The sequence below is a fragment of the Tribolium castaneum genome, chromosome 1 (assembly GCF_031307605.1).
Source record: "Tribolium castaneum strain GA2 chromosome 1, icTriCast1.1, whole genome shotgun sequence".
NCBI lineage: Eukaryota > Metazoa > Arthropoda > Insecta > Coleoptera > Tenebrionidae > Tribolium > Tribolium castaneum.
Genome location: NC_087394.1, coordinates 31460293 through 31483990, shown reverse-complemented (window position 1 = coordinate 31483990; position 23698 = coordinate 31460293). Strand labels below are relative to the sequence as shown.

Below are 23698 nucleotides of genomic sequence, written 5' to 3'. Positions count from 1 at the left end.
TTTTGCTGTTCCTTGTAGTTATTTTTTTTTGGCTTACATCAGTCTTGGAAATGTTGTGGGGCGAGGAGACGTGCAGGGGGTGGTGTCCGAGCGAGTACATGGAGTGCGTGGGGGTGGCGGGCGGCAGCGGGAGGAGCGAGCCCGCGCTCCGCATGAGGTGCGCTTGGAGTTGCTGGAGGTGCAGTTCGGGGTGCATGTTGAAGGCAGGGCTGATGGCGCCGGCCGAAAGGTGTCCATAGGAGCCGCTCGCGCTCGACGACCTCGAACCATTGACCAACACCAGCGAGTTGGGGGAGTATCTGATGGAGTTGATGTCGAAGGAGTCGGAGTAAGGGGAGGAGGATAATGCCCGCTTTCGCGACTGCCTTATGCTACCCGGCCTGGGACTGTTCAGCCGTGAACCTGCCAAAGCGCACATTACACAAAGCACAGTGCGGTAAGTGATTAATTACCGTCGATGCTAAAAGGAAATTCGCTGCTGGCCAACGCCGAAGATGGATGCAGGTCGGATAAGCCCCGCGCGCTGAGGTATTCAGGAGAGAGTCCCAGTCCTGGAAATCGGAAAAAGTAATTTTATAACAAATAACACGAGTTTACAGTAGGTTGGCTCAGGTTTTTTGCTGCTGTTGAGTGTTGGACGCTGATTTCCAGACTCCCAACAGATTTTTTCTATCAGCTCTAGTTTTTGAAATGTAGGAAAGTCAAGTAGCATTTGTTTAAAGAAAGGACACAAATTTAATCATTCACTTTTTGGTGCCTCTGATTTTGTTGTATTGGGTGCTGATTTCAAAACAGACAACAGACTTTTTTTATAAGCTTTAGTTTTCGAGTGATAGGTAACTTTATTTTCTATTTTATTTTCTATTTTAGCATTTATTAAGAAAAATATACACAGCTTTTTTAGCCACTTTCTCCTCTGTTGCTTCTGATTTTTTTTGCCTTTGTAAAGTAACTGTTGCATGCTGATTTCAAATCTGCCAGCAGATTTTTTCTACCTGCTCTAGTGTATGAGATATAGTAGGCACATACTTTTCATTTGCGCTAGAAGTGCTCTAAAATAGATATTTGCGAAAATTGTTGAAAGATAAAATTTTGTAAAGCAGTGAAATTCATAAACGCTCCAAAATTCGGAGTATATGATAAAAACGCTTTTCTTTATAAAGTTTATAAAACTTTTTGCTTATCTGTCGTTTAGCGGCTCACAGAACTCAGAAAATATACAAAGAAATTTATGTAAATTAAGTCTTATAAGAAGATTTAAATGAAATAAAAAAAAAACTACTGGAATGAAAATAACGTTTGCTGTAATGTTTGTAAAATAGTTGCGGTTAACCGCAATTGAAATGTTCGGGTGGTTTTTCTTTATAATTTTCAGTGAGTGAGTTTTTGTAGGGAAGTTGCCACTTGATGCATTTTTTTTATAAAATAATAATTACATTTACTTACCAATTACAATTATAATTATCAATTTTTTAATGGATTATTATAACAAGATAGTTCCTAATTTTCCAACTACTAACAAAATATTACTCACAGCAAGAAATTACGTGGAATAAATACTTTGATAACTTTCAAAATGGTGATTCAAGGAATTTACCTGACGTGGATAATAATAATCAATTTAAATAATCACTCAAAATCTGCATTTACTGCATTTGTTTCTCTATGCATGTGAATTTTTTCAGAATTTTACTACAATGCCTTATAACAAATATTAAGAGGAGGATGTAGGAAAATATTTTTTGATAGAAATTAATCATTTTTTCTTAATATCTTATCTCTTGAAACAATGAACAAGTATTTTATAGTCGGTTTTGGTCTTGAAATTTTTTGAAATTTTTGTTACACTCTGCAAGACAAGAGGGTAAAGGTGCCTATTATGTGACAACTTTTTTTAAAAATAATTTTTTTTTGAATAATTTTTGTTGGGAATAAAGGATATCTGAAGAGAGGATATAGGTAACGAAATTTTTATCAAAAAAACGCAGTAACTATTATTCGAATTTATATTTTAGTTTATAAGTTTGATTTTGTCGAACATGTGAAACTTGCCTGTTTCTAATGTGACAGTACGGACGTTCTCAGTATGAGACTTCTCATATAAGGGAACCAAGTCAAAAATAATTAACCAAATTACTGAGACATTTTCTATTAAATAATAAAAAAATAAACATAACAAACTTCCTAAAACAAAATAACAGTTTTTTTAAAGCAAATAAACTTTTTTTTCAAAATAAAAAATAATTGAAATAATATATTACATATTATATATTATATATTATATACAGGGTGCTCAAAAACTGGCGCACCAACTCAGTGGTACGTTATTGAGAAGCAAGTGCAGATTACGGGAAAAATGTTGAAAAAATTCCTAAAGTCATATTTTAAAAAATATGGAGCTACAAATTTATTGTGTTAACTTCTTTAGTTTTCATTATTTTTTTGTTTTTATGTTTCATACCAGGTAATCGTTCCGTAACAAAACGATGAATAATTTTTTTTTAATTTACTATCAGATTTTAGCAGTTTTTTTAATTTAGAAAAATTAAAATTCATCCAAAAAATCACAATGTGTAGATGTGCCAACACTGGGAATTATTTCCTAGGAAACCGTTTCAAAAATAATTTATTTTTATTGTTGCTCAAATTCTATTGCGATTATGACTGTTAGACAACGTTGCCACATATCATTTATCTAAAATCCGTTATTTATCAATAACTTTAATACAAAAAATTTTTTTACTATTTTTACCTTTATATATAACCAGTTCTCTACCACACACCATTGAGTTGGTGCGCCAGTTTTTGAGCACGCTGTATTATATATTATATATTATATATTATATATTATATATTATATATTATATATTATATATTATATATTATATATTATATATTATATATTATATATTATATATTATATATTATATATTATATATTATATATTATATATTATATATTATATATTATATATTATATATTATATATTATATATTATATATTATATAAAAATTCTTTTACGTTTTACATTCGCCACAACCAACTCAAGTATCTCGAAGAAATTTTTCAGAATTTTGAATTAATCGGCAGAAGGAGGTATAAGATATATTGAAAAAATGGCATGATAAACAAATACTACGTAAAGTTATTAGTTCTATGTTGTTAAAACAATCAACACTTTCTTGTACGAAAGTGCTGAATCTTATAAAATCCTAGAATAGAATACATAAACAATTCTAAAACATAAAATGATCTAAACGAAACTATGGAAGAATATGGAAAAAAAAGTAAAGCAAAGTGGAATCTAAAAGAGAATTTAAAAATTGTAGAAAAAATGTAAAAAAAAAGTGTTTATAAAATAATTTTCAATGAAGCTTAGAAAATAATTCTAAAGAAACATCTGGAGAATAATTTACAAAAGATAACAAAAGAATCTAGAGATGAGTATATAAAATAGTCTAGATGGTCCAGATTTCAGCTCTAGAACAGTCTTTAGAAACAAAGTAGAGAAGAATCTTAAGAAATATCTAGAAATAATTAAAAAGAATCACTTCAGTACTATCTCCTCGCTGTTGATAGAATTTCATAATAAGCTATTAGTAAAATAGAACAGTGACGGATTTTTTGAAATAAAGTTTAGCTTGTTAAAAAAACTTTGTCTCATACCAGCAGCTGTCTCATAATAGGCATCTTTACTCAAAACTTCCTTATGGTGTGGAAGTTTTACATTTTATTTATTTCATTTGCAATTACAAAAAAACATACAAAATGTGCCATTAATAAGTGAGAAACATGGATGACAAATTGTCAAATTTTGAACACTGATTAAGTTTTTAATTTTTGCATATATCAAAAAAATTAAATGTGACAAGATACCTTTACAATTATTAAGATTTTTATCAATGGTATATTAATTTCAAAAACTGGAAACCTCCTCATTACAGTAGTTTCAATAATTTTGTAATTACAAATTCTTGATTAAATAAAAAATGGTTTGTCGCCGCAAAGAAAATTATTTAGAACAAGTTTCCAACAAAATTGCTAATAATGGAATTGGAGTAAAAATAGGAAAATAAATTCGCAAATTATAAACACACTGATTGTCCCGAAATAAATGATTGCCATATTGTCATTTCTGAAAGAAAGATACGTAAAATATTTTACAAAAAAAGAACATATATTGAATAAATTATAGAAAAAAATACTAGAGCAAGGAAAGTACTCGTAATTCTAGAAGGGAACAAATTAAATGCTAGGTAATTTAATTAAATAAAATAAATGTTATGTAAAAATAGTAAGGTCTGAATAAAAACAGTTAAATAATAAGTACTATGATCTCTAGTAAAAAATGTAAACTACTACAGATTGTTATTTTTATGTAAGTCACTGCCTTTTTGGTCGAAAGGAAATATGCTTATGGCTTAATCCGTGCGACCGCGGCGCCAGACGTCGAATAAATATAGACAGAAGCAATAATTACGCTTCGCCAAGTGCCCCCAAAAATAAAATACCGCACGATTTACTTTCAAACTAATGTTTCCTCCAAAAAATCTGGAATTAATCGTCAGTTTTTACTACTAATAATAAAAAGGAAGCGGTTATTGCACGGTTTGGTGGTGCCGGATTCGGAGGAGAACCGGAGCAAAAGAAAAACGTCTCGAGAGTGACAGATTAGCATATGAAATGAGATAATTTCAACGGATGGCTATAATTAATGGCGCACGTTTGTTGACGTTCCTTCCTCGATCGATCAATCTTATTGGTCATGTCACTTTCCTTCACAGCCATCCAGTCCGAACGAGCTTTCATGAGGAATTTGTCATCGTTATATTTTATTGTGGATTAATGCTGCTGGTGCTTAATTAATGTTTGTCACGTCACTAAATAATTGCAGGATGTAAACTTGACCAAGACCTTGACACCCACGGAAAAAAGGAACTGTTGTAGTATTTGTTTCTGCTGCACATGGAGGATCATTCTAGGTGAAAGTTTTGCATTTGTGGCTTGGTGTGAGATTCATTCTGCGTTATTTAGTGTGAGCTGAATGTTTGGTCGATTGCACATATGCGTGACGTATGTTGTGGTACCAATATTCAGATGTTTAAAATTAACCCGACCGACCAACGCACACACAACATAATGAACTGAAAATAGCGAGGGCAACGGTTCATTAAGTAAATCATCAAGGATTCCCAGCACTTATGTGCATCTGCTTCTAATGAAGAGAATCATTGTTACCGTTTTTGTGGACGTATTTCCTCACCAAATCAGTCAAATTATCACGCCGGGTGTTAAAATAAACTCGTTGGGTCCATCAAACGGACGCTGACATTTTCAACGAGTCTCAACAATGCGCCAACGATAAACACATGAGACAGGTATAACAAACAATAATTTCTATAAATAAATGAACGGCAATTACGGACATCAAAGAGATGTTGCAGTGACCACTTCACAGGTTTTGTGGCAGTTTTCTTTAGAATGTCCCATAAAAAGTACATGTGCTATTGGAGGTACGGTTTTATTGCGGGGTTGGGAACACACCGCTGAACTGCTGTATGCATCTGGTTAGGTAAAATATATTACCACCATAATCTATTTTCGTTCGCCTTTAAACATCTTGGTTTTGTTCCTGCGATCACGCCTTCCTTATACATTGTAATCTAACATTCGACAAGACCAAAAATCAAGTTTATTACATCAGTATTTCTATTTCAACTTCTGAGTCCATTTATGTACATTATGATTTAGGAATGTCTCCAAAAATAGAAATCCAATATTCCAACAAGGTGAATCCGTAAACAACACGCGTTCGCAGTTTATAAATAGTGGAAAAAAGGAGAGAAAATTATTACTACCCAAAGTGAAAGCGACAAGGCGATGATATGTTTATACTGTAGAAGTCAAAAAAGTAGCGGTGGTTAAATATAGCCATTTGTGAAATATTATGTCTCAAGAAATTCACCCAACGAAACATATCCTCTGACAGTTTTCAAGTAAAAAAACTGGATAATCAATTTAAAAATTTACAGAAGCTTTTCCTTATTCTTTTAAAAAATACAGGAAAACCTCCCTTAACGAACACCTCCGAATTACAGACACCTCTTCACAACGGACAAAACTTATATTAAAATTTCTACCTCTCATTGGCGGACACCTCTCCACAACGGACAAAAAATTGTTGCTTAAGAAATAAATACACAAATGCATAATAAATATAACATAAGTATACCCCTACAAAATATGTCAGTTCAGAGAGTTTTTCTTTTATCAGTTATGATAAACGAAGGAAATCACAAGTAATTTAGTGTTTTTTTAAATTCATATTTTCGGTTTCAAAATTTTGTTCCATGAACATCAGGCATTGGATTGATAAAAATAATCAGTAATAAAATACAAACGTAAGACTTATAAAAGTAACAAATATATAGCTACTTACATTTTTCATCTTACATATTAAACTTTTTTATTTTTATAACTTTAAAAACATTGTCTGCAAGTGTGTGAAATAGTAAATTACAACAAATCCTAAACGTTGTAACTCGTTAATAACGTTTTATTACGCTATAAACTCATTTACTGAATAACTGCAATAATAATAAAACTGTATAGTTAGTAGTCTGCAACAATATAATATAAGTAAGTTACTAATATTATGTATATTGATTAGAAAAAAAAAACGGACAAAAGCCATAAAAATGCGACACAACAATGAACATAAAAACATTTAAAAATTTATTAAATTAAATTGTGAATAACATTTTATCCACATTGTCATTTTATCATATCGATCACCAAAGAAATATAGGGTCACTAAAAAGTATGGATACAATTAAATATTTTCAGAGCGGTTTAACAGAGAACCTTGAAATTTGGAGAACAGTTAAATTTATATCATCTGAGAGCTTTTTCAAATTTTTATCGTCATTTATTTTAAAAATACAAGGCCAACTTGATTTTTTTAAATAGCACGAATAAAACTAAGTTAGCTTTGAAAATACTGTTAACAGCGCTATCTGTCACTTGTATATTAGCCAAAAATTAAACTTGGGTGCAACATTAGTTAATAATGGTACATTTAAGTAAAACTGGTTTATCATGGGGACAGAAAGCCAAAAAGTAGGTGGAAATCATTTTGAACATCTTTTGTAGCATAAAAATCAAGCATTTTGTGTTTATTTTTTTTAATTAAAAAGTGTTCTTATTCAGTTAGAAATGTTATTTTAACAATTATTTTTAACTTTTACTTATTTTTGTCATTGATTATACAGGAAAGAGCTAAGGATAGATAAAGACAACATTTCCAAAGCTAACAAAATTTTCGATTAAACTAAGGTATGCATGTGTTATACCATAGAACTCAGAAAAAATGCTCTTCTCAAAAATATTAAATTTGACCTTTGTTGCTATTTTAAAAAATTAAGTTAGTCTTGTAACTGAAGAACAAATGGAGATAGAAATTTAATAGACATCTGAAATTTATATACTTTTAAGCGTACACCAAATTTTAAAAAGTTTTGATAAATAGTTTTTATAATATTTAACTGTATCCATACTTTTTAGCGACCCTGTATATTGAGTTTTCTCGTCTTTCAAGCTAAAGTCTTTGCGACCTTATCAGGTGAAATATCTTGAACTGCTTACTCTTTGCAAAATTTGATTTGAAACAATATTTCCCTGCAGTTTTTCCAAACGAAACAAAAAATACAGCAATAAAACAACATAAATTGAGGTATTTATTATGATGTAATCTAAAGTACGAAATGTCTACTTTATTCTAGAGAGATTTTAAATTGACCACAGAAAAATAGTAAATGATTCTCAATTGTTTCAATTTACCAAAAAAGGCATAAAGATCTATTACAATTTAGCAAGAAAGTTGATCCTTTTTTTTTTAATAGTGTTCCGTTTTTAAAAATTCTCCTCAGCTAGGAGGTACCACAAATATTTTAATAATAAAAGTAGCATAACACGCTTGCCATTATTCGCCAGAAATCCTGTATAACAATCAACTCTTGATCAATGATATTAGAGACATAAATCCGTTGCCGTAACTGTGCTATTTTAACGGTCACGGCTTTATAGAATATAATAATTTATTGTCTACAATTTATTACGTCCTAAATTATGCAACAAAATTTTTTGCAGTAGCATAAACCTATTTAAACTGAACGTGGCATTTGCCTTTGGCGAAGCAGACATTGCGTTACTTCTTTCAATGAAAAACCGAGTCAAGGGAAGTCAAGTTCGAGAAATTAAGATGAGTAAAAGTGAAGCTACTTTGTGTCAAATTCCGCGCTAGTAAACCTGCCACAGATGCTGCACAAATAAATCTCCAGTAACTTGCAACAAACATTTGTGTCAACGCGCATTTATAAGGAGCTCGAGAAAACAAACAAAACCTATGTATAAATAAACCAGACCGTTTCCAATATTCCTGAATAAACAAACACGCGTCTTCTGCAAAAATAAATCATTAAGCTCGCACACGTAAAAAATTACGAAAATTGTGTGTCGTGAGCGCTAATTGTTTGAAACAAAAACGTGGATGACGATGCGGGCTTGAGACTCACCCTTGCATCCGGTTTTTTATCAAGCTGATTGAATTTTCAAAACACAAGGGTTTAGTGTTGTGTAACTGGATCGGGTCGCGGAGTTACTTAACTTAATCCGGTTACTTAGGGAAAAACAACCGCATTTAACGTTGGATTACGGTATTATTAATATATAAATTATCATAATTTTTAATAGAGGTCGATATTAACTAAGTTGAAACCATAAAATCCTTACTTTATTACACTGAGCCATGTATGGAATCAAGCTGGGAGAATGCTGGCTTTATTTTATTAGATATTAAAATATCGAACGAGATGACTGTAAAAATGACACGTGGACATTTATGGCACCCGGATTTTATCGATACACTTATTCGACTGACGAACTCGGGAAGAACATCAACGTCCAGCTCCCATTCCAAGGAGTATTAAAATTTTACTGACAAACTAAATGCTGCATAAAACGGAACGTAACGTTTCTTTTAGCGTCAATCAGGAGGACTGATATCGGACGTGATACTAGCTCAGGGTTCACACCTATTCAGCTACTTCCGGCTTACCGTGTATCGAATTGGCAGTGGAATGCTGCAGTGAATAGAGGTACTCCATGTGGGGTGGAAGACGATAAGCGGGATGTAGTTCCCGTCCCAGGAGCTGGAGACCACTTCCAGGACTTCCGCTCACCCTACAACAAAATAAAGAACTTGTCAAACAATCAATTCTAACAAAAATACGAGTTTTACTTATAATGACTGCGTTTTTACTGTGAATTTTGAGCATTTTGAATAATGATTTTTTTGGGGCAAGAGCCCCACGCGCAAAATACACCAATGCCGTTCGCAATTACACAATATTTACGTGCCAAATGTCTTTGTTTTGCACTTTTGAATTAGCCGGAACGGTTTTTCACAGATTTTTCGGCGTTTTTGTTGGATTTTTTAAAGCATTTTCGAAATGTCACTTGTCAAATTTAAGAAGCGCGCGCGCATGCGCAGTGGCAATCATCTAATGGAAATTTCCAGAATTTGCCAATTAATGGATTTTGACTAAAATAAAAGTTTCAATTCTATCTTTCCTATTGATTTCGTCTCAGTGAGACAATTTTGTCGCTTTTCATCTAAAAAAATTTGCGAGCATTTTGATTGGTGGGTTTGAGACCAGCCATTAAAATGACGGAGAAGACCAATCACATTTGAGTTTTTGATTCATTAATGATTATATTTGTGGATTTGATTGGTCCGTTTAAGGTCGGCTATTAAAATTAAGTGAGAAACCAATGGGCTTAAATTTTGAGATTCATTCATAATTTAAGATGAATGGTTAGTTTTTTAATTCAAATGCCAGCTATTAAACCAAATCATTATTATCACAGTTATTAATAAAGAAAAGAAATTAACGAAGTTGATTATTTTAATGTTATAGTCCGTTTTTTAAAGTCAAAATTTTTAACTTCTTTTTTTAATCTCTAACATTTGAACTCGATTTGAACATTTATTGCAGTTATATTTTGATAAAGATTCTTCAATGCAAAATCCTGGATTAAATTTTAATTCCCTTAGAAAAAAAGTTTCGGTAAATTATGCCGTGCGATGTGTTTAGGTAGGTACAGAAAAAATTACCTACTTATGTAAGAAAAAAATCCTCCAATAAACCTTTTACTAAAACAAACGTCAACCAAGTCAAATCTTCACCAAATGCTGTTTTTTACTACCAATATTCATATTTATTCGCCATTACTTTCGACCATCCTTTTCCAACGAGAATATAACAAAAAAATTCCCAGACTATAAAACGCTTCTGGTTTCTGTGTGAATAAAGAGAAAGCAACAATGGTCTGCTGGAGATGGCCCTAATTCTCTGATTGTAAAAATCGCGATTTATTGGATGCACGATTGCATTTTTATCATAATTTCTAAGATTCTTCACAATATTTTTTATATGAAATACTGAAGCCTTTTGGCCCTAATTTTGTTAGTAGGATTCAATTTTAACATCAAAAAGCAGTTACGACGTTTCTAGTAAATATAATTTTATGATAAAATTATTGTTACGACCACGTCACAATATTAAGCTAAACTTTCATGTTTTATCTAAATAATTAGACTAGATATATCATGTGTTGCATAACTTAACTGTTTATGACAAGAGATTGAATATCTGACATATAAAAAAGAAAGTGTTATCGTATAGTACGTGTACAGTACCAAACTTCTAGATTGATTACATTATACAAATTTCATCAAAAGACGAGAAAATTTTTATTTATTTCAAATGATATTCTAAAATGAAGGTAGTAACAAAATGACTAATTCTTTGCTGTGGTACCGGGTGATTCAAAAGTGTGGGATGTGGGACAATCTCTCGTATAGTGATAAAAGACGTTCAGTTAAGCACAAAAATGAAGCCAGATTTTTTAAGCAAGTTTTTATATATTTTTATAGTTATTTATATTTATATTTTATTTATGTTTAATTTATTTATAATTTATTTAATTTATTTTAATGTATTGCACATCATTAGATATTAATTGTTAATTTTTTTCAACAGTTATTTGTTTAATGTTGCAAGAGCTAACTTAAGTCAAAAAAATATGATCTAAAATATCAAAAAATTAATTTAAAAATTTGACTTTGAAGGCCTACATCTCGTGAAACAATTTTTTGTCACAGGAACTTTTTATTCAGTTAGTTTGATGTCTTTTATCAGCACCCGAGAGATTGTACGGTACTTGTGAGTCACCTGTATACCAGCTTAACTTCAAATCGTATCCAAAATTTAATTGAAAGCATATTTTTAACAAATATATCTTGACTGCTGTGGCTTTGCTATTTTCCGGACGGAAATGATATATTAATAGTCCCAGGATGTTGATAAGAAATTTGTTCCAAGTCATTGCCATTATCAGCGCATTGAGCATCAGTGATGTCATCTTGGTCCCCGCTCATTGAATAAATCTATTTAATCTTCTTGACGGATGCACAAACCGAGAGGAAGCTATTTATATAAGTAATAAAACCGTATTTTTCGTTACGTAAACATTTATTCAGAAAGCCTCGATCTTCGACCAAGGTGAGTCGATGGAGGATTTCAAAAATATACGGCCAATATAAACGCCAACAAGTTTTTACGGCCGAATAAAAGTTTAATCCAGACTGCATTATCAGGTGTGTCGTTCTACATCCAACCAAATAAACACAAGTGGACGCAACCACAGAGACAACCTATGCCAGGACGACGCTCTTTCACAGGACGAATGTAATCCGGCTTGCATAAAACACGCACACCACACCGAACGCGTTCGAATCACCTATGTTTTGTTCGCACCTTAGATGTGGGTGTTTTATACAGTTGTACCAAACAAAGAAGGCACACCGTTGCCAACTGAATAATTTGACAATTTGTATACAGGCGCTTCATACATTTACATAAATTCGACGACGGACTAACTTCGTCCGCTTGACCGCTCTATCACCAAATAATTCAGATGAGTCAACAACACACATCAACTACAAATTAAGACAGGCATTCCTTTTTTTTCCTTTCTCTACGTGAAAAAACGGCACTTTCCGCCCTATTGAGTGAAATATATGGAGATATAGTATTACAGGCTATGAAACCGTGATAGAAAGAAATTAAGTGTGCAATTGTCAATAACAAGGCTTATTTATTTATTTCACGAGTGAGTGGAGGTTTCGCATGAGAACAGCAATTATAATAAATCCCGGAATGCGTTTGACGAGGTGGATGCTGGAGTCCACCCGCCGATAATTGGAGTCTGGTTCGTCTCTAAAAGGCGTTGATGCTTCAAATCAGCATTAATTAAAAAGCGGGTTGTAGATTCATTCTGGCGCAAGTAATTTGAATTAATTATTATCGGATCGTGCACGTCCGTGTGCACCGTATACATATTCAAACTCACGCTAGAACCGCATTTGCATAGAACACGTTCTTGGTTGCTCTATTAAGGTGTGGGACTGACTGAAAACCGTATCTGGAGCTTTCGTTGCTACTGCAGTCCCGCCTTCTAAATTAGAATCATATAACTTGTCATAAATAATCATAACGAATGCAGGAAATGCAATATTAAATGGTCGGCTTCGTATTTATTGAAGAATACGGAAAAATTGGTAAGTTACGACAGACAAGCCCAACTTACATTATTGCCGCAACATATTTAAATTAATGCGTAATGCAACCACTCGATGGATTGATGGATTTATGAACGGCATTATATTGACTATTGAAATGTTATCGAAATACATGTGTTTTATTAAAAATGGAAATATTTGACACCCTTTTTATTTTCCCTAAATTCCTAGAAAAAGTGTTTTCGTCAAAAAAAACTCTTTCAAAACTAAGCAGAATCGACTATTTTATTCACATCTAAGACGAAATCCCGTTCCTTGGGAAAGACCGGCCCTTAAGCCGGTTCACTGGAGTCTCATTTGTCCCAGAAATGAGTAATTAACCAATAAAAATATAATAATCTGGTGCACAAAAAATTGCAAGACGATTGAAGCGTTTGTCATTAGATATCGAAAGGTTATGGCACTCCCAACTATAAAACAGACCAATCACAAAGCGTTCGAAACTAAAGAAAAAATTACTGTTTAAATGTCGGCCAAATCCTCTAGAAATTCGGCTGTTTTCTAAGAATATTTCAAGTTTTCTATTAAATTTGGGTTTAAAAATCGGTGATAAATTGTGGATCGATTTGTTTTTGATAAAAACTGATTCTCGCAATTAGTATTCAAACTCAAACATTTCGCAAGTTTATCAGCAAAAACTCTCACAAAACTCAAAAATGTGCCGAATTAAGTCAAAAATCTTTATATTTTTTTAGTTATTAACTTGGGCATTTGAAATTTTTGAGTTATGTTTTCAATTAGACAATTTAATGATCTTTGAGAAACAAAAACAAAAAAAATTAGTGCTCCATTTAAGTTTTTCAAATTATTCAACTTTTAACAAACTTCTTATTTTTTATGTTCTCAAGTAATTCAATTTCATAGTTTCTTAGTGTTTCAATCACACAATTTTTAAGTTTATTCTCAGTATTTCTGCTTTTTAGTTTCTTAATTTCCCATACTATTCTATTATTTATTTTTATAAGTAAGGTCCTAATAAGGTCCTAAAAATCCGGTCTCTATTCATAAGTGATAATTAAAGTGCATATTTAAGTTTCTTTAAGATAATTAATATGATAACCTATCATAACACAAGTTTGTTTCACTTTCTAAAATGAAGAGTTGTCATTTTTATAGGACTATTTTAACTTAAACGGTGATCTAAATTCCATTTTTTAACAGAACATTGGCCTTTTTAAGTTTTTGCGGCCTAAAATCCGTATTTTGGTGATAACAATAGAAGTGTGGTAAAAAACAGGTGGAAACAGAAGCTGGAACAAATTCTGTAATCGTTTTACCGAGAAAAAAGTCTAATGCTGGTAGCTATAACAAATGATCATCATGGACCTTTCCTCGAGCTATAATGCAGTCCTGGTCCAATTTGCTCGCCCGGGAATAATAAGCCAATTTCGGCTCAGTTATCTACCTCCAAATAACAGGCATAACGCTGCTTATTACTAGTTTATAGGTTTCTGAAGTCCGCTGTTTTTTTTCTTATTGTTGTTTGTTCAGCAAAACGAAGACATCAGCCCCATCGTAATCTCCCATTCGCCGAAGATTTATTACCTCGCAAGCTAGCGACAATTAAAATATTTTTACTTACATGGAAACGCCAAAATTCAGTGAAATAAAATATCCACTGTATTATTTATAAGAAGTAATATTATAAGTGCGTTCAGATATTAAATAAAAATTTTAAAGTTTTTAGAAAGCACAGCAATAAATCAGTTTAGTGATGAAGTCATAAATTTTTGATCGATTTTACGGTTCAATCGCTTTGATGCCTAATAATAGGGTTAAAAATAGATCGCAGATTTTGCACATAGTGCGGATTTTATTAGCTAAAGCTTTGGAAAGCTACGTGTGATAATTTCGAAAGAGTCGATTTTTGTGCCACAGTTTAAATCTAGATTGAGAGCAGTGGTAATAAAAATAATGTTCCCTTCGATCCGGTTTAAGAGACGCTTGAAATGTGTCATAACGCTTATACCGTATACAGGTGTCCATTTAAATAACATAGCATGTATGCGCTTCCAACGACTAAGTGAATAGAGTACTTACGGATAGCTTGTATCATGCTTTATCAAGTTCTTGATGGCTATTGCTAATAAAGCTGCAATCTTACTTCCTTGCCACCAGTACAGAAATTATGTTTATTTCCATTATAAAAACTAAACTGCATTTGTAATAAAATTTAACCGTAATACCCACTGTGATATTTATTAGAAACATAAAATTCGAATAAATTTTAATACCTTTTTGTACGTCTCTCGGATAAAATTAAACCTCTTGTACAATATCTCAGCAGCTGTCTTTACATACCGCACTTTTTAACCAAATTATCAAATTTAATTCAGGCCAGCTGTAGCCCTGAAATTTGGTCAAGTGTTAACCTCAGAATTGTCGTGCTTTGTGCAGTCAACCCATCGATAAAGCCCAACATGTAATTGGCACTGGCCACAAGAACGTATAGTGTCGTGAACAGAGAGCAATCTTAGCAACAATCGTTGAATTAAATATTCATGAATGGAACTCCACACGAGTTCCAGTTTGTTTTTCGATCGAAGCATTTTTGTTCTTTCTCCTCGGCGAAAATAAACATGGATGATGTGCTCGACTACGAAATGCCATTAAATCGAAGCAATAAACACAAACATTGACGTAAAATGAATTTTAATGGTCCATCGCATTTACAAGTGATGTCCACTCGCGCGATCCAGCAGAGCAATACGCAATCAATTTCTTTCACAGCACCAGCGGGTTATTTCAACTCGAATTGTGTTTCCGCCCACGGGACAGACGCTCTATGGGCCGTCGAAGGAAAGGCATTCCAAAGAGACACTTAATTACAGGATTTTGGGCACCACAAACCCAAAACCATTCTTACATCTTATCAGTTATCTAGTGCTAGACAACAACCCGCTTTTGAATTCAAAATTAGGGCCCAAGGCAACCAACAATTAAAGTCAAGCGATCATCACACTTATTTTCCATTAAACGGCCACCAAGAATACTTAGCGAACGTGTAAAAAACAATTCCAAAGAGTTAATGGCGTTTCCTTTAGTCAGATTAAGCTAGAAATTGTCAAATTGACAAAAACGTGAACAGAAGTAAAATGATTTTTTTCAAAAACTGAAATCATAATACAGTGGAGTCCCGTTATAATGAACCCGCTTATAACAAACTTCCGGTTATAACGAACTAGATTTGACTTAAAATGTGATGAAATCTTCCGTTTATAACGAGCTTTTAACCGAATTTTGAGAAATATGCAGAAAGTGAAATATTAACTAATGATCAGATTATTGACTTTAACCGATGTTTTTAAACTGAATTTCAGTGTGAATTTGATAACTGTGCAAATATTTTATGATGGTGGAGCACAAAAAAGTCAAAATAATCAACTTGCTTTACCTAACTTGTTTTTTTTTCGGTGGCAGTTTCCGCTAATTTTAATTCAATGTAATAGATTTTGAAGAAAAGATCAGATTTGCAAATATTTTTTTTTTAGTTTTTGAATTAAGTATTCGAAAAAACGGAAATTTTCGTTTTTTTTTAATAAAAACCAAAAAGAACTAGACGTTTTTAACTAGAACGTTCTTTAGGCACTTTTTTACAAGAAATCTAAATTTGTCATCGTATTTTCCAAGGCGTTCTTGATATCAGAATTAGAACTCTCAACTATGGGTTTTCTTACGAAAGCCATATTCACTTTTTGTATTTTTGAAAAGTGTTTTTATTTCTTATTACAACGAAGTACCACATAACATGATCGAGAAAAAAGCATTTTTGCAAAGAGTGCTTTCGAAAAAACGTCAAGAATTTTGTTTTTAAACAAACTAGATTTTGGAGGTTTAATTTTTTTTGGATACGGAAGGTTAATATTTCTGTCAAGCAAAAATACAAGTATCAAATATGGCGTCCATAGGACTCTGACATCAAGAACGCCTTGGAAACGGTGACGTCAGATTTAGATTTCTTGTTAAAAAGTGCCTGAAGAATGTCCTACTTAAAAACGTATAATTCTTTTAGTTTTCGCTTAAAAAAATAAAAACTAAAATTACCTACAAATTTTTCATTTTTCTCCTTAATTCAAAAACTAAAAATGACACCACCAGAAATTTTCTTTCAGATAATTGTTCTGCAACTTTGCCCTCGTATCTTTTATAATAAGTGAGGTGGGGCCCAAAAAACGGACGCCTTGTATATTTCAGAAAGAACCGCGGATATAACGAACTGATTTTGATGCATTTTCGGAGTTCGTTATAATGGGACAGCACTGAATTTTTTATTTTGGTTAAGCTAGAATCTCACGGAAATAATTTCGGAATATTTTTTTTATTTTTTGTTTGTCTGATGAAAAAATTCTACCGGAAAAATGGATCAATTAGGTAGAACTATTGGCATAACTTTAGCATTTTTGCTTTGCTGTGATGATAGTAGTAATTTTTGTGTTTCTTTTGTGGTTCTTCGTTAGATGTCAATTTTGAGTGGGAAATACTTGAAGTAGGGAAATATTCCGATTGGTCAATAATTTAAAATATCTTGTTAAGAAATGAATAGAAAAATAATGGGAGTAGCTGTTAAATTAAATCTGAGGGCCGTGGGCCCATTTTTTCCTCTCGAGTTTTCTTGCTGAAGAAGCGATAGCATCTCCGACCAAATGGTGCAGTTAAGGGGATGACTTTTTACCGAGTTTCAACAATACCTTAATTCCGTCGTCTGACAAGCAGGTAGACGGGTTAAGAGGTTCGGATCTTTTGTAAAAGAAGTATTTAGTACTGTCATTCCTAATGATTTCCAAGAAGCGCGTCAAGAAACGAATTCATCCGTGTGTTTGTTTCCTTCAGGAAGTTTACAACAATGTCTTTAAAACCGAATTGCTCGTTCGCTTATTATTTCGCCAGACTATACGTGTCAATTAATTTAAATTTATCTCCCGTACACCGGCCGAGACGATACCCGTGCTTCCCGCTAAATGTGAGTTTACTTAACGAGAGCATAAACCTTTTACATGCGAGAAGCGATGTAAATATAGTCGCAAGGAGAGCGCCTACAAAATCAGAACACCTACGGTAAACCATAAACGACAAAACGTCCACTAACAAGTGTGAATTGTTATCAGCAGCCGACCTTTCACCTCCTACCAAACCCAGCAACGCAACGCAACTTGTTACCGCTTTTTATTAATTACGTGCAACTGCAGACTAGCGCGAGCTATGCGAAAAATCAAACGGCGGGCATTCCGAGCCGATAAAAAGCCGCTCAAACACGGCCGGCGACAGGGGCGGATTTAGGCCCCTAAACCAACCAGCTCCCGCAAAGGATTGAACCAGAGATGTTTTTTTATAAAGAGCCCCTCAAAATAGCCAGGGCCCGTCCCTGGCGGCAACGTGTTCGGCCAACGCGACCAACTGGTGCAAAACATCGCCAGCTCGCTGCAATGCCATCAGATACTGCCTACTTGAGTATGCCAATTAACTCACACTGACCCACCCTTGTGTTAGATTGCTGAAAGACTCACGTGACCGTAGGTGTTAATAAGCTGCTCTTATCCGGCGATTTCTTGCTTTTCCACATTCATTCTAAGGACGAGCGCCGGAGTCAAGAGTTACGAGCGCCGACAAGACATGATCAAAACATTACACCACGTGCACTTTCCGCTGTCGTTAACCTGAATTATGGCGCTTTGGACATTTTTCAATTTTTAAATAGCCACGCGGCGCAGTTCAAAGACATTTCAACTGAATATAAAACCAAAACTCATTACAAACCCAATAAAAGACGCATTTCTGAACTTTTGCTGAATGTTATCTTCCGCGTTGGTTTGTGCACAACAAAAGGCCGCATACAAGAAAACGCCACATACCGTATCTATTCATTTCTCATCCTTTGATTTCATAACTTCCTTATTTTACCACTCATTTAGAGAGAAAAGTCGTGCGAAAGTAAATAAAAATCGATGGTAAAATATGGCAACAGTATTGTTGAATTTTATTGTCCATTCAGCCCACCTAGATCGGAACAACTACAAGAATGTTCCGTTCGATATATGGACTACGACAATACAAATCGCTATTTTGTACTGCAATATTTCAACTTCAGTTTTTACAGTGTCAATACAGAGAAAACGTGTAAAAAGTGTGTCGTTTTACATCGTCGTTTGACAACCAAATTAATGTCCAACATTAAAAATGTATAGTCAAATATTTCACCTTCGTTATCCGACATTTTTAGGTATTAATAATAATAACGAAAAATTCATCAAAAGTTTTCCCGGAAGAATGATTACTAAAATTTTGTTAATTTTTTTTGCTTCTTACGTCAAAAGCCCACAAAAAATGCTTGCTATTTTGTTAAAAATATTTTTACGACCACAATAGGTTTTTGTTGGAAAAATCTTTGATTTCGAAAGAAGCACAAATCGATGATTTTGACGGATCTTTAAAAATTTCTTTGGTTATAATTTTTTCTATATCTTATTCATTTTGAACATTTCAGCAAATGAAACTTTTGTTACTTCTTCATGGCCACTTCTGATTTTTTTTCTTGATTTTCTCAATTTCCCTCAATTTTGTGCACCTCTGTAAAGACCTCCTTGTAAAAAATATAATAAACTGTTGTAAAAAAAGATTTAATGAATGAAAATTAACATACAATAAATACTGAAAAATAAATTCTCAAAAACGCAAAAAAGTTATTTATTAGAAACTTCCTCATCGAAAAATATATGAAACAATAATTCCCAGAATATTTATAGTCCCATCAAAATAAACATTTTAATTTACAATAATTCACATAGAGCTAAAAATTGATGCAGGTCTTTGGTACACTATTACAGATAATCGAAAATCTGTGTGCTAAAAAGATTACTCATTGGTACCAAAATGTCAAAAGTAGAAATTTTTTGTATTTTTCTCCTAAAATCTACAAAAATTGTTCTTTTCCTTTTTTTCCTATGAATCACCGTTTCCGAAATATCGCGATTCCAAAAGCTAAAGAAGTCGTTTGAATAATATGAACACATTTCTCCATCTATTTGACAATTTTTTAACGTGTTTTCCTATACAGCCAAATTTTTGGTCAAAAAACCTTTCACTTGAGTTATCATAAAAGAGGCAATGCCATTTAACTCTCAAAAGTACACTAAAAGGTGTTCCACTGTAAATAAAATTGACCTGTTTTTTCATTTATTTTCTGAGATATCCAGGATAGCGCATTTTAAAAAATCACTCTGTATAATCAAACTAAACCACAAAAGATCGTAGAGAATTCTCAAAATCGCATAATATGGAATGTATAAATTACACAAACCAATATTTCTGCTTATACTGAAAAACTGTAAGAACAATTTTTATAGATAATTGTATGATCTACAACTTTAGTTTGACCATTTTCAGGAAGACTTATTGTTTACCAAAAAAATTAAAAAAAACCGATACTTTTGACCTTTGACAACAAACAATTTTTTTAGCACACATAGGATCGGTGGGGATTTTGAATATTTTATTTGTATAATAGTATACTTAAGACCTATACAAAATTTCAGCTCTATGCGAACTATTGCAAGCTTACCACTACATTTTTGTCTATTTTGACCGAACTATTAATTATCCAGAAAAACATAAACAAATTCTTTTATTTTTTCGTGCTTTCTTCTTCAAAAAGAAAAAAAGAAAAGCACTTAGACTGCTTCTAGCCTGATATTTGCACATGACTTCACCATCAGGAGAATTAAATTTTTGCACAAAATCTACTAAACGAGTGAGTGAAGACAAATGATTGAAAGGGTTAATGGTTAATTGAACGCTTGCCTGAAGGAGTAAAATTGGCCAAACTTGCTTAAAATTCAGTGTTTGTTGAAGCTTTCCAAAGAACGCATAATGATAGAGTTAGAATATCAAGCGATCAAGCAAAGTGCAGACTGTTTTTGATAACCTAAAATTAATTCTGCATGATGCGAGTGTTGCATCTTCACTCACGAGCTCGATCTTTGAACCTGTCTTTGAGGAGTTTTGAATGGGGCTTCAAGGAAGAGAACCCCGAGATACGCAACGTATTCATCAAATCAATTATTCCGAGTGTTGTTTGAGGAATAGTGGTCCGGAGTGGGCGAGCAGAGACGTATACCACCTGCCGATAAAAGATTGCAGTCTTAGTAAAATGCCCTGTCCGATAGAATCTTACATCGGCCGTCCATTTCACATAGTGCAAGAGCTGTTTATCTTTGCCAGCTTTGGGTACACTTATTTAAGATATCACTTAAATGAACATTACTTAGCTCCATTGTGAATTCTGACAGCGTCTAAAGGTGGGTTTGTACGCGCCAAGCTGTTATCTATAAAGGAGTTAGGTCGCAATATGCGCGCATCTTTGATTAGACCAGAAAGGGTAATGAAGCGGGACGTGTACGGTCATCAATTTGAACATCCTGCAATTATACACCAGCCATAATATTATGAATAATCGTGAGATTAACCACAGCTTTCAAGCTATGACAAATGGCTGTCGATCTCTCCTAATGAAAGCTTGTTAATCGCCGGTTTGCCTTTTAAGTGGATGATGGCAGAGGCGAGTCCAACTGTCCCAAACGAGGAAAATGTCACTGATAGATAGCGAAAATTTTTCACGCCGTCACGCACCCAACAATTTGCTTTGAAATTCGTGACCGAAAATAAAGCAGCAAAAGAAGGTAAAGTGCCAGAGAGCTTTAAATGATGATGAAGTTACAAAATCCGGTTTTCTCTGAAGAGGGTATAATAAAGTCGTTAATCATAGTAGCTTTAAAACCTGCCCCCCGATATCCGATCTGCCTTATAAAGTTTTATTTAAATTTATAATTATTCCTTCTAATCTTGATAAGTACATAGCTCTGCGGGTAGTGAAACTCACATTTCTCTACCAGAGGCGGCGCTCCCGACCGGCCGCAGGGATAAAATCTCACGGGTGTTTGTCACAGCTGTCAGCGACAAATTAATTGGAGAGTGCACCAGATGCCACTAACCGTTCAATTGACTCGGACCCAGAGGTCGAAATGCACTTACGACAATAAATTTCAATCTATATTTAATGCAGCAGCAGCAATGGTCGACTCTATTACCCGAAAAAAATTGCGGAAAAATATAAATTCAGAAAAAATACAATAACTTTTAGACTTTTAATAAGTAGATACTAAAATTAATTTTGTAAATAAACAATAAAAATTAAACACAGTTCTATTTGAATGACAAAATAGCTGAGGTTTATTGGATCTTCAACATCTAAGTCTGTAAGATTTTGTTCTTCATAAATATCATTGCAGACCTTTTTTTTGTTAATCAGAATAATTGCCTCAGAGTGGCCTCAATACCCAATTCCACAAAACAAACCATAAATCTTTAAATTTTAAGATTTTCACTATAATTAGTTATACCATAAGATTTTCTAAAATCTTGATCTAGTTATCCATGACAATTACGTTAACCCGATGTCTACTACGAAATTAAGATTACAACATATTTTTTTATGTTCTTCGGTGAACATATGAGACATATTGACAGATAAGGCGATATTAAAATTATTTAAGCAATCCGTTTCACTGCTGGTGAAACTGTCATGGATAACTAGATCAAAATGTAAAAAAATCAGATGGTAAAAATCCAACAAAACCATTGCAAATTTATCTCGTAAAAAAGAAATACTAGGTATTTAAATAATTTTTTTTTAAATTGGTTCAGATTTATCTTTGAGAAAGAAAGTGTTATTAGAAGCAAAACAAATGCGAAAATAAACATTTTTTCTCATTTCTTAGAAATAAGCTGCGTCATCAATATCACAATTATTTGCACATAATATTTGATATTTCCCTTTAATTTCAAAAAGAATTTTAGTAAATCCAAAAAAAAACAATTTCAATTAAATTTTAAACGTTTTGTGGATTTACTGCAAGAAGCAACTAAGTCAGAAATTTAAACACATTTTTTTAGGAAAAGTATGTTAATAACTTCACTAAAAAGTGTTATGTCTTATGTTCTTATGTAATTTTCCACCAAAAGGCTTACTTATTGACTTGGTCACTTTTTGCAGTAAGTCCAGAGGAATTGTAACATGAGATCGAAAATATACTGAAATAGAGCAAGCTGTTCCTGTACAAATTTAGCTACAATTTAGCCATTTATTTACGACCGCACTTTTGAAGTTATGTTGTCTGATGCTGGTTTTACACAGCATAAGATGTGGCTAAAGTTACACTTCACTTTTATTTCCAGATTTGCAATATTGCCAACTTAATTTTAAACCCACAGGCCTCTGATAACACGATATACTGCACGTGAAACAGGAAAAACACGCATATTGTTTTAACTTTCTTTGGTTAGGTGGAAAAAAGTAGTATTAGAAACAATTTATTTATTCAAAGTCAAACTGTCTTTCATGAAGAAACAGTTTTTATGAAAAAAATATTCGAAACTAAAATGAGTATAAGAAAACTGGAAAAGAACAAAGATCACTTTGCTTTCCATAATCTGGAAAAAGAAGAAACGTCTTCTCCAAAGATTATTAACATTGTAAACTAAGTAATTAATTAAGTAGTAATTTCTTTTTGAAAAAAAAAACAAAAAATGCAAAAGCTTCGACCATTTTAATATTAAACTGGCCACCAATATGTGGTGCTTCTTACAGTTTAAAAAAGTAATAAATATTAATGAAAACATTATTTGAGTGGCTTAGAAAGAAACAAAAAAAAAAGTTAATTACTTTAAACAAAAGAAGGTAATTGAATTTTTGATTCAAGTAACAAATCATACAGAAAATAAGGATTCACTGTTGCCAACCTCAATTTGCAATCACAGGCCGCTTTGATCACTGTTATCATCGACGTCTAATTACCAAAAAACACCTCCAATTAAATTTCCGATCACGGTGGCAACATTACACTAAAATCCTGAAACCCTAGACAATCCTGCGCTTGGTGCGCCTATGGCTCGTGCTTTGCCGCTATATTTCTGGCTGGTGGTGCTTTTATCGCTCGGTGTCAC

The 23698-nt window shown here is 33.0% G+C and overlaps 1 protein-coding gene across 1 annotated transcript in view; it reads right to left on the bottom strand.

Annotated features, from left to right (window-relative positions):
* ci (cubitus interruptus) overlaps nucleotides 1-23698 on the bottom strand; it is a 60541-nt gene that overhangs the window by 7064 nt on the left and 29779 nt on the right. The window contains exons 2-4 of the mRNA XM_064357211.1: nucleotides 9116-9240; nucleotides 453-551; nucleotides 38-402 (exon numbers count right to left, since the gene is read on the bottom strand). Of these exons, the coding sequence (XP_064213281.1) occupies nucleotides 38-402; nucleotides 453-551; nucleotides 9116-9240 (589 nt within the window). The remainder of the gene's footprint in view (nucleotides 1-37; nucleotides 403-452; nucleotides 552-9115; nucleotides 9241-23698) is intronic.